The sequence below is a fragment of the Ictalurus furcatus genome, chromosome 13, assembly GCF_023375685.1.
Source record: "Ictalurus furcatus strain D&B chromosome 13, Billie_1.0, whole genome shotgun sequence".
Lineage (NCBI taxonomy): Eukaryota > Metazoa > Chordata > Actinopteri > Siluriformes > Ictaluridae > Ictalurus > Ictalurus furcatus.
This window is the reverse complement of record NC_071267.1, coordinates 12,236,496-12,253,920: the sequence shown is the minus strand read 5'-3', so window position 1 is coordinate 12,253,920 and position 17,425 is coordinate 12,236,496. Positions and strand designations below refer to the sequence as shown.

Here is a 17,425-nt window from a genome sequence, read left to right as displayed (position 1 = left end):
GGTTTTAAAACAGACCTGATAGGATTATTAATCTGGTTAGTAGCTCCTTTAGTGTTGGCAGAAAGACAAGCCGATTGAATGTAGATTAGACCATTGAAAGTGGAGAGGTTGGTCCTTATGTAATGCTGCATTCATCCTAACTCAGAATTGTGAAGTCTAAATTCATAATTAAGTCATTTTCAAGCTTGGCACGTTCAAGTTGTGAAGTGGAAAAAAGCATTGTCGTACTGCTTATCCTACACTGGGTCATGGGGAAGCCTGGAGCCTATCCCAGGGTGCTCAGAGCACAAGGCGAGAGACACTCTGGACGGGGTGCCAACCCATCACAGGGCACAATCGCACACATATTTACACACACTTCGGACAATTTAGATATGCCAATCAGCCTACAACGCATCTCTTTGGACTGGGGGAGGAAACCAGAGTACCCGGAGAAAACCCCGGAGCACAGGGAGAACAATGCAAGCTCCACGCATGCAGGGCATAGGCAGGATTTGAACCCCCACCCCTGAAGGTGCGAGGCAAACATGCTAACTACTAATCCACCATAACTACTAATACCCCACCCCCCATGTCTATGTTGATTAATCTAAAATACATTCTACTATAAACCTATTTAAAGGGAGGCCATGTTTCCATGACATCATATGCTAACCTTAGGGCTGACGAGACTTTCCCGAGTAGGAATTAAGGCTTTTTCACAGGACGTTTTTTTTTCCAGCGTATTAAACGGTCGTTAACGGTATAAACTGGAGGTGTTTTCTTTGGTTTTTCCTAGTCAGAGTTAATGGTTCTTATCTTCCTAAAGGGGTTCTACTTGGAAACTCTCTGTTGAAGATATCTAAATAAAACCTTTAAACTGTTTACACATATAGACAAACTGAACCCTTTAGAAGAACCCTTTAGGGAAAACCTTTTTCCTAAGACTTTCCTGGGGTTACAAAACAAAAGATGTACTGTCAGACATGTTGGGAGAATTGTTCAGACTTCTACAGAATCAGATTCCTCAAGTGTTGTTTGGCTGGTTATTAATTAGAACCATTTCTACTAGAAGAACCCTCTGAAAGATTAAAAAAATGTATTTGCTGCTGTAAGGAAATCATGGTGAGTCTGTATTAGCTTCCCAGAATTTAGGGAACCCAGCCTTTTATGTACTCTTCGTACACATTTTGCTTAAAGGGGTTCCTTCTACTTTGTAGTGTTCTATCTAAAACCTTTAAGAGTTACCTCAGTGAGACAAACAGCAGACTTTTTGTCTAGGGTGTATCATGTGTGCAGCATTCTGTGGTTCCAACAATCACTTATGTCTTGCACAGTTGAGATGTAATTGTTCACTAGACACTAGACACTAAAACACTCTTTGGTTTGTCACTTTGGGATAACCCTTAAACAACTCTTATCAACTCTTATCATGGAGGGTTTCAGGTAGAACCCATTTAGGTAATTCTCCAGAGGATCTTTGAAGAATACTTTTTTTCTAAGCATGTATACATAATCATTGAGTTCCTGTGCTGTTCTTGTACGTTGGGACTGTTTTAGTTTGCACGTTTCTAATATTATTTCTTACTGAAGACACTTATTTCCATATTGAGACAGTGGACGAGTCATACAGCAGCAACTGTGAAGCCCAAGGAGATTAAATGGCTTGCTTCACTTGTTTTCATCTTGGTCACTCCAGGCACTAGCTCTGGGTTTTGGCCCTGGGCCTTTGTTTCTGTTGGACATGCTGTGATTCTGAATTTTAAGTGTCTCGAGTCCTGACACTCTGATTGTTCTACCAACACTGCTGATGCTGCAGCACATGGAACATGTAACTGCTGAAGCAAGCCTTCCAGACACATCTGCATAAGATGACCTTTTATTTCATATAAATATCCATGTCTCTTTGTTACAGTGTCTCAATATTGGTCTGGGTTTTTTTTTCTTTGTGAGTGTTTGATACCAGCTCCCATCCTGCACCTTTTGACAACAGTCTCCAAACTGCACCTGAGCTCTGAGCAGGCACTCCTTACTGCATTACTCATTCATGTACTTTCTGACAATTGCACACTAGGGACTTCTCCACAGCCGGGTGCTCAGGACCAGGGCTGTGTTTTGTTTCAGCTCTCCTTCTCACCTGCCTTTCTGTCTTCTTCCTTGCTGATTTTTTTCATTCTTTCATCACAAGCACCCTGTCACCTGCGGTTTGCTAAAATGGATCTGACAGCCCAGAGGGACTTCACAGCTCGGCTGAAAAGAATGCCTTTGGCCAAGCGTCGGTTCCCTCAACACTTTTTCCCTTTCACCATAACACATCTATCTTATGGTACACGGGTGCTCACAATCGATATGCAAAGAAAAAATATCAAATGAGGTCTCCTTAGTTTCTGCTACTTCTCATGCAATATTTCCCAACAACATCAAACTCAGTAACAGGGCATTACTGATATATGCAATGCAATTAAACCCAGAAGTGGAGTCATGATAACTGTTTTATAGAGATGGAGTCCAGTCAAGGAAATCACCACCATCTGTAGTTTTGTCTGGAGACTTACTGAGTTGGATCTTGTTTTAGGGTTGAATATCACTTCATTATAATATAAGTAAATACACTTGATGGACAAGGCCCAATATTACTCAGGACTTTGGAATACTTTGAGTGAGTGAGTGAGTGAGTGAGAATGAAAGAGAGAGTGAGTGAGTGAGTGAGAATGAAAGAGTGAGTGAATGAGTGAGAATGAAAGAGAGTGAGTGAGTGAGTGAGTGAGTGAGAATGAAAGAGAGAGTGAGTAAGTGGGTGAGTGAGTGGGAGAGTGAATGTGAGTGAGTGAGTGAGAAAGAAAGAGTGAGTGAGTGGGTGAGTATGAATGAATGAGTGAGTGGGTGAGTGAGTGTGAGTGAGTGAGTGAGAAAGAAAGAGTGAGTAAGTGAGTGAGTGGCTGAGTGAGTGAGTGGGTGAGAAAGAAAGAGAGAGAGAGTGAGTGATTGAGTGAGTGAGTGGGTGAGAAAGAAAGAGAGCGAGTGAGTGAATGAGAGGGTGAGTATGAATGAATGAGTGAGTGGGTGAGTGAGTGTGAGTGAGTGAGTGAGAGAGGGGGGAGAGGCAGAGCGAGAGAAAGAGTGAGTGAGTGAGAGAGGGAGGGTGTCAGTGAGTGAGTGTGACTGAGTGTAAGGGAGGGAGGGAGGGAGGGTGGAGATAAGTGGTTGCGAATAAGTCAGTGAGTGAGTGAGTGAGTGAGAGAGAGAGAGAGAATGAGTGAGTGAGAGAGGGAGGAAAAGAGAGAAAGTGAGTGAGTAAATGAGAGCGAGAGAATGAGTGAGTGTGAGAGAGTGAGTGAGAGAGGGAGAGAGAGAGAGAATGAGTGAGTGAGAGGGAGGAAAAGAAAGAAAGTGAGTGAGTAAATGAGAGAGTGAGAGAGGGGGAGAAAGAGAATGAGTGAGTGAGTGTGTGTGTGTGTGAGAGAGAGAATGAGTGAGTGAGAGAGGGGGGAGAGGCAGAGATAGAAAGAGTGTGTGTGTGTGTGTGTGTGTGTGTGAGAGAGAGAGAGAGAGAGAGAGAGAGAGAGAAAGAGAGAAAGAGAGAGAAGTCACCAAAGAAAGCTATGGTAGGTGCTATTAAATTTCATTCATATTTCAGCAGGCAGTGAAGAAATAAGGTGAATAAATGTATAAAAGAAGTCAACAACCAAGTGAGGAATACATTTTAGCACACACCATCTCCCATCCTGCCTCTTTAACACATCTCTCTCTCTCTCTCTCTCTCTCTCTTTCTCTCTCTCACTCTCACTCTCTCTGAAGTGCAGATATGAAGGAATGTAGTTCTTCTTTCTTATACATTCCATACAGTACGTGTGGACTCGTTTCCCTACTAGAATACAGTATATTTCTACCTGGTTTTCTAACTCTTCAGTAACCCTTCTTTACTCTTAAGATTTCTGTCTAGGTCCAGTTGTCTTTATCTCATTTACATTCTGCTTTTATCTAATAATGCATTTTCATTTCTCTTGTTCTACTTATTGAAGTGTTTATTTGGACCTGTACACGGAACCTGCATTTACACTGCATACTATAATATACACTAGGTGTTGGTGCGGTTAGAAACATGACATAATTGCAAATATATTTCAGTCTTATGAAGGATTTAGTCATTATACTGTAGTCTGCAGATCCACCAGAGCTGAGTGGGTGACCTGAATGTGTTTGTGTACCCCATTTAGATCAAGAAGACTCCGGTTGGCTTTACACTAAGAGAAATGCTCTACTGCGCTCTAAAGGTGTTTTTGTGGTAGTGCATCTATTCACAGCACAATCAACCACCTAATGATGGAAAATGCCAGTAAATTCTGTATGTACTACATTATATTGCTCAGATGACCACCAAGTGTGGTATATACCCAAGAGGTGGAGTATCACTGGCGCAGTACAAGTGCATATGGATACAGATTCAAGTTACTATCATTCACCTCCTGCACACTAAGACTGAAATAGACACTGACTCACTGATCCAGCTGACCAGTTAGTACCTCAGGAAGTGCCATAAAAACCATTACAGTTTCTTTGTTGGTTCCTGGTGGTTTGATAAGAGTTTGATGTGGTGATAAGATGCCTACAGTAATTAATAATAAGACTCTAATAATATTAATAATAAGATGCTGATTAAGTGTACATAAGACTTATGTGAGATTTGTGTGGGTGGCTGTAGTAGAGGTCGTAGTAGGTGGTAGAGTGGGTTGTTCACTAATCGATGGGGTCGATTCTCGGCCCACGTGTCTCCAAGTGCCGAAGTGTCCTCGGGCAAGAAGCTGAACCCCAAGTTGCTCCTGCATGGTAGCTCTGCTGCCATTGGTGTGTCTGTGTGTGTGTGTGTGTGTGTGTGTGTGAATGAGAAACAGTATAAAGTGCTTTGTAGAAACGCTAAGGTTAAAAAGCACTATATAAGTGCAGACCATTTACATCACACTGATGTATAGCATTCATGGTTTTTTTTTTTTTTTTTTTTTTAGATATAACCAAAGAAATTTATCAAGATTCAGCAATCCAATGAATTACAAACAAAATTTTTCCTGCAGCTCTAACTGTGTCTACAATGAGCAAAACCATTTGATCTTGATGGTAAGATTAGAAAATTGAATTAATTAGTGGAAACCATTTTAGTTAGTTTGTTAGTTAGTTCAGGGGTTCCCAAACTTTTCCAGGGCAAGGCCCCCCAAATGGCATTAACATTTGACCGAGGCCCCCCTTTTGCAAGATGCCTTTAAAACACATTAAAAATACTTCTGAATATACCCCCCCCCCTTTTTTTTATTAATAATTACATCTTACATCTTCACATTACATTACATTAGGAATTGATTGTGTGTGTGTGTGGTTGTCTGAGAGTGGGAATTTATTTTTCACAGTAAATTGTTGAGGACCCCCGGGCGCCCCCTGGCGGCCCCCACTTTGAAAACCACTGAGTTAGTTAGTTAGTTAGTTATTGGAAACCATTTTCCCATTAGAAAGTGCGATAGTAAAAAGGGCAGTAGTAAAAAGAGGGTAAGCGATCAGGACAGAGTGAACTTACATCCAACAAGTAATTTGTAATTGTCCACGTTATGGAAGAGTGATTTTGTTATGAAGGTGAAGGTGAAGAGTGCGGTATAAACGTTTAGAATGAATATGTTGTTTCACTGGGGTTAGCATGTTGGTCTTGCACCTCCGGGTTTGGGGGTTTGATTCCCGCCTCTGCCCTGTGTGTGTATGTATGTTCTACCCATGCTTGGGTGGTTTCCTCCGGGTACTCCGGTTTCCTCCCCCAGTCCAAAGACATGCGTGGTATGCTGATTGGCATTTTCAAATTGTGCGTAGTGTGAATGGGTGTGTGTGTGTGTGTGTGTGTGATTGTGATGGGTTGGCACCCCATCTAAGATATCCATTGCCTCATGCTCCAAGACCCCTGGGATAGGCTCCAGGTTTCCCGTGACCCTGTGTAGGATAAGTGGTACAGAAAATGGATGGAAGGATAGATGTTGTTTCACCAACCATTCACAAATATTTTAGATACAAAGTAACCACAGGGATGTTCACTGTTTTTTTCCCCTCATTTCTGTGCTTTGCTTGTGTCTCTCAAACTTATATAACTAAGTTCATACCATGTACTGTAGCTACTGACTTACACATTTACACAGTTACTTCAATGTTCTAATGTCTTAAATGTCCATGATTTGGTACAGCATAATGTTAATTCTGTTCTTGCGCTGTATTTTCAACAGCAAATCTCCATAAACTGCAGATCCCTGCTGTGTAGGCAGGACAGGAGACCATAAATGGACAGAGAGCACACAAACATGGAGGGTTCAAAAACACATGGTGAATTGTGTGATGCTGATTCACATTTGCTCTCCTACGGATTTCGTTTTGTTGGCAAAACCTTGCGATGTTCATTTGCTGTCAAAACAGGCTGACAAAATCAACATTTACCACATTTATTCGCAAGTATTTTACTATTCAGAGTTACACATGCATGTCTTCTTCCTATTTGCTCAAAAGAAGAGTGTATATTAGAATGGGTCTCATGGACAGGTTCCAAAAACACACAGAGTTAAACATAATGTAGTATGCACTCTCTAGTTTGGCATCTGGCTTTCACTTCCTTTAGTTTTGGTTAAGTAGTAGACATGTAGTAGCCTTCAAACTATCTGTTTGATCTCATTACCTATCTCTAACCTGTAATTAAGGAAACTACAGCAGTTATTTATCATCAACCCTGTTTTTGGAGATCTGCCATCTTAAAGGATTCAGTTCCAAACCTAATCCACCACACCTGCTCTACTTGATTAGCCGAATCAGATTTCTGGATTAGGGCTGGACTGAATCCTGGAGGAAGGCAAATTTCCAGAAAATGTCCTGATGATCACTGTGTGAGAATGTACAGATCGGACTGTTTACTAATCAAAGCCATTCACTGGCATGTTACAGTTTTCCCAATGTTATTCAGATCTCTGATTTTCCTTAACGTTGGCAAACATGTCCTGTTATTCAGGGATATTCATTTTTTTTCATTGCCCAGCAATAACAATGAATTAACGATTAATATGATATAGTGGTCATGTAGCCTCCAGTGCACTAGAGGGCGCAGAAACAGCGTGGATTCAGTCTTTTCTCAGTTTGAGCTGTCAAGTGACTCCGGATGTACACATTTTAACAGATACATATCTGTCACTGGAATACAATGTTGGGTTTATAATTTACACCTTATTATTGGTAACTTTGATAAAGTAAATAAGCAAGATTGTGTATGTGTGTGTTTTTAGCATGTTAGCTAAGTGTTTTAGACGCTATTTCACTTGTTATCTATATAAACACAGCGGCTGAATCCCGAATGGCGGATTGATGTACTGATGTATAAAGTTCACTATCTAGCGTGTACAAGCCATTATTTCACGCCCTGTGTAGTGCACTTGTCTAGGGATCAGGGAGTCATTTCGGATTGAGCAGCTTTGCGTAAGTTACTAACTCCGTGTTTTCAGCCTTTGCCGGAGAAGTAAAGGTTTGAAAGGGAGAATGGCGGGACCGCTGCTTGAGTACGAGACGGAAATGTTTCTGAGCCTTTTCAGCACGGATGGTTTACTGATCGCGGCAGAAGGACTTGGTATTGACCGCATTTTGTTACACTTTATGAAGGTTTATTCAGAGGAAGGCAGTCTGGTGCTGCTGCTGAACACAACAACTCCTGAACAGGTAACAGTTCAGCAGATCTGGGGGAAGAGTTTAGTCTATTTTTTTTTTTTTTTTTTTTTTTTTTTTTTTTACCAACTGTTTTTCAAAAATAAAATGTGGTGTGAAATGTTCCAGGAGTTCTTTACAGAGCAGCTGAGAGCTGAAGGAGTGAGCCATCTTCCCCGGACCATAAACAGTGATGTACCGAGCAGTGAACGCTACCATGTTTACACACAAGGGGGAGTGCTGTTTGTGACCAGCCGCATCCTGGTGGTGGATTTTCTCACCGACAGAATTCCTGCTCACCTCATCTCAGGTAATGTTTACTTCACATTTATGACATCTGGAAGACCAACTCACATTTATTTCATTTATACAGTTGAGCAGTTGAGGGTTGAGGGCCTTGCTCAGGGGCCCAGCAGTGGTGGCGGTGGGATTTGAACTCACAGGCTTCTGGTCAGAAATCTAATGTGTTAACCACTGAACTGCTACCACCACCATGTTTATAAACGCTTTATTATGTAGGGATTATTGCACCACACGCCTCCTAGAAGTAAGTGCAAGTGATTAGGTTTCGGTTTTTGGGTTTCTGGGTGAAGATTCACCACTCGTCTGATGAGCTAAAGGGGTGGGAATATTTTTGCCGTTTAAAGGAATACTCCAGCTTTTATGCTCCAAAAGTCGCCAAATGACATCATAGTAATAATTTACATATTCACAGACTTGTCAAGATCATTTGCGAATCAAAAAGCGCTGCATGAAGAAGGAAGATTTGTTGAAGACACTTGGAACAGAATAGAATAGAGTTTTGTTTTTTATAAGGATGGAAAGCATAGATTACACCAAAGAGGTCGTGTATGGTCATGGCACCACAAACTGTTTGTGTATTTACAAAAAAGTCAAACAAACTATTTAGATATTTATAAAATACTATGATTTCTAACAAGAACACATACAAAATAGCAGTGGCAGTAAGTAGTTGGGAAATAGACATGAAGGAAATGGTTTTGGAAGGAATTACCTATAAATAAATAAAAAAAGCCAAGACCAGAGTTTAAAAATGAAGAACAAAGAAGTGCATGAGTGGGAAAAAGAGTGGTGATTGGTCGTTAGGAACAATGGTGATCAGCGATTGGTTGTTAGGAACAATGGTGATTAGTGATTGGTCGCTGGGGAACGATGGTGATCAGTGATTGGTCGCTGGGGAACGATGGTGATCAGTGGTCGGTCGTTGGGGAACGATGGTGCTCAGTGATTGGTCGTTGGGGAACAATGGTGCTCAGTGATTGGTCGTTGGGGAACGATGGTGATCAGTGATTGGTCACTGGGGATCAATGGTGATCAGTGGTCGGTCATTGTGAACATAGGCTCTCACAAACGCAACTCACTTGGGCTTTAAACACTGCTGCTGAGTTGACTGAACCTGCTCTCTCATCTCACATAACCAGGAGTTGTGATCCTGCAGATCACACTGAGTGCAGAACTGTCATGAATGTTTGTTCAAAACATCACTAGATTTGTCACTAGCCTCCTTTTTGAAAGAAAGTTTCTAAAGGGGTCAAAAGTAGCCAAATCTAAGCTAAATTGGCCATGCTGACTGGATTTTTCTACTGTTTCTGGTGTATATGTTTGATTACAACAGGAAATAAAGTTGACACATTTTCCTGTTCTATGAAAATAATGGAAAACCAGTTTACAGGTTGGTGGCAGTCACTAAACATTTATGCAAATCACTTCCGGTATCATGAATTAACGCGTCTGTCATGAATTATTCAGTCAAATGTATTTATAAGTTAAGCCCGAAATCAGTGTAGCTAATAAACAATAAACATGGAAAGTATTGCAGAATAAACATTCATGAATTCGTGCACAACTGTAGTGTTGTTGCTGTTGTTAATAATAATAATAATGACAATATTATTATTATTATTATTGTTCCGTTTTAATGTTATGTATGTAATGTTATCTATTTGTTATTGTAGTGTCTGTTAACAAATAATAATAAGAAAAAGTAAAAAAAAAAATCTGTAACACACATGAATTGAATTGAAAGCTGAAACTGTTTGAACTGTTGCCTGCAGGAATCCTCGTCTACCGTGCTCATAAGATCATTGAGTCATGTCAAGAGGCTTTTATCTTGAGACTGTACCGACAAAAGAACAAGACCGGCTTCATCAAAGCTTTCACAGACAAGGCAACTTCTTTTTCTACTGGCTTCTGTCAAGTCGAGCGAGTTATGAGGAATCTCTTTGTGAAGAAGCTCTTTCTCTGGCCTAGGTATAAGCACATAAAAAACAACTACTTTAGACATGGTTGGGTTATGTCTTAAGCTCCGTACCGTCTGATATATATTTGTTTTTCTTGGATAATTGCAGGTTCCAAGCCTCAGTGAACAGTGTACTGGACAGGCACAAGCCTGATGTGGTAGAGCTGCATGTGCATTTGACTCCAGTGATGAGGGCCATCCAGAGCTCCATCCTGGACATCATGAACGCCTGTTTGAAGGAGCTTAAGCGCTACAACCCGACCCTGGAGGCAGAAGACCTCTCGCTGGAGAATACACTGGGCAGTGCCTTTGAGAAAGTGAGAGAACTCTTTATATACATTAACGCTAATGACTATGTTCTTACTAACTTGGTAAGAATTAATTGATGTCGGTTTGGTCCAACTGATACACAACATTTAATCCATTATTTAATTATCTAATTGTAAGCTACTGTATAATGTATTATGCATTCTTTTTTTTTCGCCCTAAGAGTAGTGTAGCAATTTTTTATTGTTTCAGTATAATGTAATCTTTCTAAAGATTTTTTGCTATTGTATAAACTAAGGGACAACCCAGCTGAGACTAGTCTAATTGTTATGCCTTTTTATTTACTAACAGGTTAAGGAAAAAAAAAGAATGATAAGAAACTGGGATAATCTATTAAACTAGGAAATGACGATGATGATGATGATGATGATAATAAAATCCAGTCAGAGTAGTATATCGCATATGTACGTTGAAATAAGCATCTCTTTTAAAACACAGTAATCATTGACCTATGAAACAATCCAGTGAGATTAAATAAAGATAAATATATGTGTCAATTGATTAAAAAGATATAATTAAAGAAATATATAAAATCTTCTACTAAGTGGATTGGTGCCTTTAAGTTGTGTGCATGTGGGATGCCTTGAGATGGTCTGTGGTCCACACATTAATGAAACACTTTGTGTATCGTGATATATCTGCTTTTGTAGACCATTCGCCATTACCTCGATCCCTTGTGGCATCAGCTGGGCGCGAAGACCAAATCTCTAGTGCAGGACCTGAAGATCTTACGAACTCTGTTGCTCTACCTCACGCAGTACGACTGCGTCACTTTCCTCAATCTGCTCGAGTCCCTGCGTTCCAGCCAGAAAAACTTTGGCAGCAATTCAGGTAAGATTAACTGTGCAGCTGTGATGCAGAAGACCATTCAGTCAATAACGAAAGAGAAGGAGTGCAAAGTGTTGTCTTCTCCATCTCACCAGGATGGCTGTTCCTGGACTCCAGCACTTCCATGTTTGTGAACGCTCGTAGCCGTGTGTATCGCGTTCCTGAGTCAAAAAAGAAACTTAAAGTTGGTGACGTGGAAGAAAAACCAAGTGTCTCTGGTACATACATTTCTGCACATATGTGCGGCAGCCTGGGGAAAACCTTCACGTGGTGAAATTTTGACCTTTTCTGCTGTATATTTCTGACAACTACAGGCTTTTCTGGCGTATTTCATACCAATTTTTGACAGCTAGTATCTCATTCCAAACTGAGTTGATTTAGGCTCGTGTCTATATCACTACGGTGTGTAATTATCCAACAGCTTGATCAAAGCATGACGTTTATGGCGTGGAAAATTCCCACTTAGTTATCAAGCTAGGGCTGGGCTATATGACAAAAATATCATATTACAATACTTGAAGACATTTCTATGCTGCACGATGCATATCGCGATATATAATTTATAAAAACAATCAGTATTAAAATAAACAAAAATACGTTAAACTACATTTGAAGATACATTTCTTTAATAAAGACCAAGAAGATTAAGACATCAACATACAAATGATATCTCAGAAAAGTGGATCGCAAAATCATTTATTATGATATCGATATGATATTGCTGTATCACCCAGCCTTATATCGAGCTGTTAAATATCTTCAGGCAGAGTGACCGTGTTTACCACTGCTACATTGTTGTAACATACACAATATATAGACTAATGCAAGGTTAAAAAATAAATAAATAAAAACAGTTCCACATTGTTGTGGTGAAATATATTTAATGTTTCCTACAATTGAAGTGTCAAAGTATGTTATAGGCAAAAAATATTTTACGCGTTTTTTTTTCCCCTAGCATTTTTGGTTGTTTGCCAGAATTTAGCCAAAGTGACATCCAAGGGGTTTAATGAGAACGCCATACATATAGTATATTATTTAGTTAAAATAATTAAATCACATGCACAGAATGTCATATACATATAGTGTGTGTGTGTGTGTATGTGTGTGCGGATAGTGCCTTTAAAAAGAGAGCTTGTGCTTGAAAAGAATCCAAAGTGGGAAGCTCTGACTGAGGTGCTGCAGGAGATTGAAAAGGAATTGAGCAGCTCCGAGCACGAACCAGGTGATGTTATGACACTTGCAGCATTTCACACTCACAATTGCAGTGACTTTGAGACTTGAACGTGTCCGTATCTGTGTGACCCAGGCCGGGTGTTGATCTGCGCCAGTGACGACAGGACGTGTGCTCAGCTGAAGGAGTACATCCAGAAAGGTGCCGATTCTTTACTCATGCGCCTTTACTCACGGACTATCGGTAAAGATGAGTGTGTACCGGTGCCTGAGAAAACAAAACAAGGTAACAGTCGGCCCAGAAGAGACGTAAGAAAGGGACCCAAGGACAAGAAGGACAAGAATTTGGCCAAAAATACCAAACTCGGCGCAAAGAAACAGCGAGCTTCACTGACGCTCACACAAATGGTGGGGCAGCAGAAAGAAGCTGAGGTGGACCAGCTGGGCAGCAGTGGAGATGAGAGGGAACAGGATGAAATGCAGGAGGTAAAGGATGAAGATGTTCTTCTAAATCTTACTTCAGATTCCTACTATGGTGTTCTCCAAGAACCCATGACGGTCATTCATCCGCTGAAAGGATGCTCGGATCCGTACAGTCTAGCGCGAGTGTTAAAAGAGGTCGAGCCCATGTTTGTGGTGCTGTATGATGCTGAACTCAGCTTTGTGCGCCAGCTGGAGGTTTACAAAGCCAGCAGGCCAGGCAGACCTCTCAGGTACCATATGGTTTCCATATTCTCTGTGATAATTCTTGGTCTAATTTGTTAAGATGTCTGATTTGTTGTTGTTGTTGTTGTTGCCTGTTATAGGGTGTATTTCCTTATTTATGGTGGTTCCACAGAGGAACAGAGGTATCTCACTGCTCTACGTAAAGAGAAACAAGCATTTGAACATCTGATCAGGTTCATTCCTTCCCATTTTCAATTTCAGTTTTCAGATTAATTTGACTAAATCATTGCTGTTTAGTTTGATTTAATGACAATGTAATGTTTTGAAAGTTATTTTCTGTATTGTGTGTTGAATACAGAGAAAAGGCCAGCATGGTTGTTCCAGAAGAGAGAGAAGGCCGAGGAGACACAAACCTGGACCTGGATCGTAGTCAGGAACCTGCTCACGCTGCTGCAGACACTCGCAAAGCAGGCAATTCATCATATTCAAGTTCAATTGAATCTGACCGCATGTGCTGTCGTTTACCTTTCTAATGTGAGATAGTAATATCATGGGTATGAAACTTGAAGTAGTTATGGAAATGGGGACGATAAATGTCATATACCATTAAATATGCTACATTTTAGATTTGCTTATCATTTGAAGAACATACAATACCAGGCCAATGTCAGTACTTTTACTGCCACTGCAGTGAACACTGAACCTTTGCATCATGTTGATAAATTAATAAAAGGTAAATGATCCTCTTAATACATTTACCTTAAAAATAATATCCTAGCGGTCTGCCCAACAAAGAGATTTAACACAGACTTTGATTTAAACTGCAATGTTGAGGTCTAGTCTTATCATACTCTGAATTTTTCATGTTCAGTTCCAACCCTAGTTTAAATTGTTTTTATAAAAGATGATTCAGTACTGGACTGCTTAGCTCTTCCCAAGTCCACAACAAGCCTTCCAAAACCTGTCTGTATCATCTTTCCTTCATGACATCTTAAAGCACTATTTCCAAGTACAATGTTTTCCTTGAAATAATACAAGATTTTTTTTAATGCTGTTAAAAACATATCAGGCAAGAATCAGAGCAAAGTGTTTTCAATACTAAAACACTATACTAAAATACTAGTGTTTTAAAAGTATTGAAGGCTCAGAGTCGTCGTCTTCAAACTGGGAGTTGTAATAATATCCATAAAGGGCCAGTGTGGCTGCAAGTTTTTGTTCCACCCAAATTCCTGATATCACTTTTAATCCTGGGCTTCGGCTGAAGTTATTAGCTGTGACATCCAGCTGGAATTCAAAATTCAACGCTTGCATAATTGCTGCAGTTTGATCCAATCCTTCATTTAATGTACTCTAAACCAATAACCCTGATGTTTAGAAACACTTGCATTCAGTTGTCCGGTTATTGTAACATGCATTTTTCATACTTGTTTTTCTCAGGTGGACAGGAGGTTGTCAAAGAGCCGTGCCGAGTCATCGTAGACATGCGGGAGTTCCGCAGCGAGCTTCCTTCCCTCCTGCACCGGCGTGGGCTCGACATCGAGCCGGTCACCCTGGAGGTGGGAGACTACATCCTGACTCCTGAAATCTGCGTGGAGCGCAAGAGCGTGAGTGACCTGATCGGCTCGCTGCAGAGCGGCCGTTTGTACGCTCAGTGTGTGTCCATGAACCGCTTCTACCGCCGGCCCGTGCTGCTCATCGAATTCGACCCGGCCAAGCCGTTCTCACTCGTGGCCCGTAGCGAGCTACGTCAGGAGATCTCCGCCAACGACATCACTTCCAAACTGACCCTCTTGACTCTCCATTTCCCCCGGCTGAGGCTGCTCTGGTGCCCATCACCCCATGCCACCGCGCAGCTCTTTCAGGAACTCAAGCATGCTCGGCCTGAGCCTGATGCCATCACTGCCCAGGCCGTTACAGCAGAATCAGATGTGGTGGAAGATTCGGTAGACCTGTACAACCCCGGGCCTTACGACTTCCTGCTCCGTATGCCCGGAGTGAATGTTAAAAACGTAAGGGGACTCATTAAACATGCTGCCAGCCTGGCTGAGCTGCTCACTCTGAGCCTGGAAAAGCTGGGTGAGATTCTGGGCAGTGCTAGTAATGCCAGGCAGCTCCATGAATTCCTACACAATACCATGAATGTGGCTTCAGTTCAAAAGACCAAACAAACGAAGTATTAGTTTGTAGTGTGAACAAGGCTGGCAGAATTGTAGATCTAAAATGTAATGCATTCATATTATATAAAATGTCTCATGTACAGTATATTTAAGTGAGATTTATTTTTTTAATGTAAAACATAATGTACAGTGTATGAATTTTCAACTGTCTGTATCTGGAAGGTATATGATTAAATTGGCTACATACATGCTGTGTGAGTTTTTTATCTGTCTGTCTGTCTGATACATGTTAGTACTTCACGTGAGGCTCACTATAAGCATTTCACCATCCTGTGCAAGTGATAAATAAACTTGACTGAGGCAGTGATTTTTTTTTACATAACGAACTTCAAGGCAGAGGATGGAGTTGGATAGTTTACACCATGGCATGTTTACTTATTTTACTCCTATTCGCATTTAACATGAACACGACATGTCTAGAAAGAAAAGCATCTTATTGTCTTAAGCTGCTCCTTTACATTATATGTACTGTGCTTCTCTTATGTGAGAAGTCCAAGCTTCTGCTTGCTTATTTATAAAACCTACAGCGCCGTTTGGCGCCCCCTGTCGGCGCAAAGGTGAAAATAAACAGTTAGTTGCAGTTGAAGTTGCATCCAAAATCGCATGCTATAGTACTAAAGAGTATGAAAATTATACGTTCGCATTGATCGGCATAGATACAGTAGGTGGCGCATAATTCCTGCACACTCCGTAGTGCGCTAGTATGCGGATTCGGACAGAGCCACAAGAGAGTTGTCAGACTCCTGATTGCGTCACTGAGTTCAGACGAGCAGTCTAGCAGCGGCCATCTTATTTCCACCAAAACTTCAGCAGTAGAGAAAACACTGGCTGCTCATTTCCTAGCACACGAAATGCTCATGCTGTGGACAACGATGGACCATTAAACCTCATATCCAGGCAGGCACTTCGGCTACAGCTCTAAAGAACAGGGTAAGGCTGCAGTCGTGCCTGTTGTTGGCTGTGTCTCAATTTCATCCTTAGCGCTAGTTTACAGTAGCTCGCTGCTTATTCTGATGAGGAGTTAGCGTTTAGCTCATAGCACAGCTACCGGGATGAGTATTGATAAACACAAGGCGTGTTGGCCTTCCTTACTTTTCCAGCTAACCGTTACTTGACTGGACGGGTGTCCAAACACAAGAGGTTTACTTTACAGAAATTGAAATGCACTGTCCTTATGCAGTGATACTGTTTATATTTACTGGTAACTCACTACAGCTCAGTGAACACTTCAGCACCGGGCTGTGTTTTAATAAGAGGAATTTAGAAACTCTGCTCTGGCTCACTCATATATGTTAACTCGTATATATATACATGCATGCATGCATGCATACTTACATACATACATACATACATACATACATAATAAAAGAACAGAGGTTTCTGTGGCTGTATTGTATCTGTGTTTGTCCTGTTTTCCCCTGAGGATGTGTCTGAGTAATCATCATCAAGCTTACTGTAATGTAGATCAGTGGTTCTGAAGCCCTTTAGGAAACCCTTTAATTAAGATAAATCCCCCTCAGTACAGATATTTGTTTTAATGAACATAATCCAACATTTCAAATATTAGACTCATTATTCATATGTGCAGTAATATTCTGCTTATTTATTGGATTTTTTATTAGAGCTTTGTTTCTCCTGAACATTCTCCCCCCTCCACTGACAACACATGTCACCCAAGCGAACCTTTATTTGTAGTCCTACTTAGATTGAATATCTTTTGTAATGGTGGGTTGTGACTTTCACTGCTGTAATGTAACAAAAAACAGCATGGACCCCTGGGGTCCCAGGACCACACTTAAAGTGCACCTATTATGGTTTTTCCAATATTACCGTTCATGTAGTGTGTTATAAAGCTGTTTGTGAATGTAAAAAGTCTGTTTCAAAAATCAAAGCGCACGACAAACGGAGTGTTTGACTCCCAAAAGAAGGAACCGATTCTGAACAGCTGAAACGAGTCATTAGTAATTCCAGACATACGTAGTTTTGTAAGAAAAACCCCGCCTCTGGTCTTCATTGGCTGCTTGCTGGCAGCGGTAGACCAATCACAACAGACTGGCGCATCTGAGCAATGAGCAGAGTATGCTCTCTGAAATGAATCCTTTAGAACGGATCATTTAACGAGTCGTTTGTGACACGGGGGTGATGCTGCGATGCTGCAGTTTAAATTATGAGCACATTAAACTGTTTTTTTTTTTAACCTTGGATGCATGTAAATCATATTATATGAGACCTCTAAAACAAAAGTAGGCACGTTTCAAAATATTAATAGGTGTACTTTAAGAAGCAGAAAGATGCAGAAGAAGATGAGTAGATG

At 40.9% G+C, this 17,425-nt stretch overlaps 2 protein-coding genes across 2 annotated transcripts in view; both read left to right on the top strand.

Moving 5' to 3' along the window:
• The first annotated feature begins 6,230 nt into the window (after positions 1 to 6,230).
• Positions 6,231 to 15,603, top strand: ercc4 (excision repair cross-complementation group 4). The gene is made up of 11 exons (XM_053640452.1): positions 6,231 to 7,698; positions 7,813 to 7,993; positions 9,759 to 9,954; positions 10,053 to 10,260; positions 10,921 to 11,101; positions 11,194 to 11,316; positions 12,213 to 12,320; positions 12,405 to 12,981; positions 13,075 to 13,167; positions 13,293 to 13,405; positions 14,372 to 15,603. The coding sequence occupies exons 1-11, from the start codon at positions 7,522 to 7,524 to the stop codon at positions 15,112 to 15,114; spliced, it is 2,700 nt and encodes an 899-aa protein (XP_053496427.1). The 5' UTR covers positions 6,231 to 7,521; the 3' UTR covers positions 15,115 to 15,603.
• A 78-nt stretch (positions 15,604 to 15,681) lies between these two features.
• The window catches only part of mrtfba (myocardin related transcription factor Ba), a 30,478-nt gene continuing 28,734 nt past the window's right edge, over positions 15,682 to 17,425 (top strand). Inside the window, exon 1 of the mRNA XM_053640451.1 lies at positions 15,682 to 16,041. The gene's annotated coding sequence lies outside the window, so the exon portion shown is untranslated. The remainder of the gene's footprint in view (positions 16,042 to 17,425) is intronic.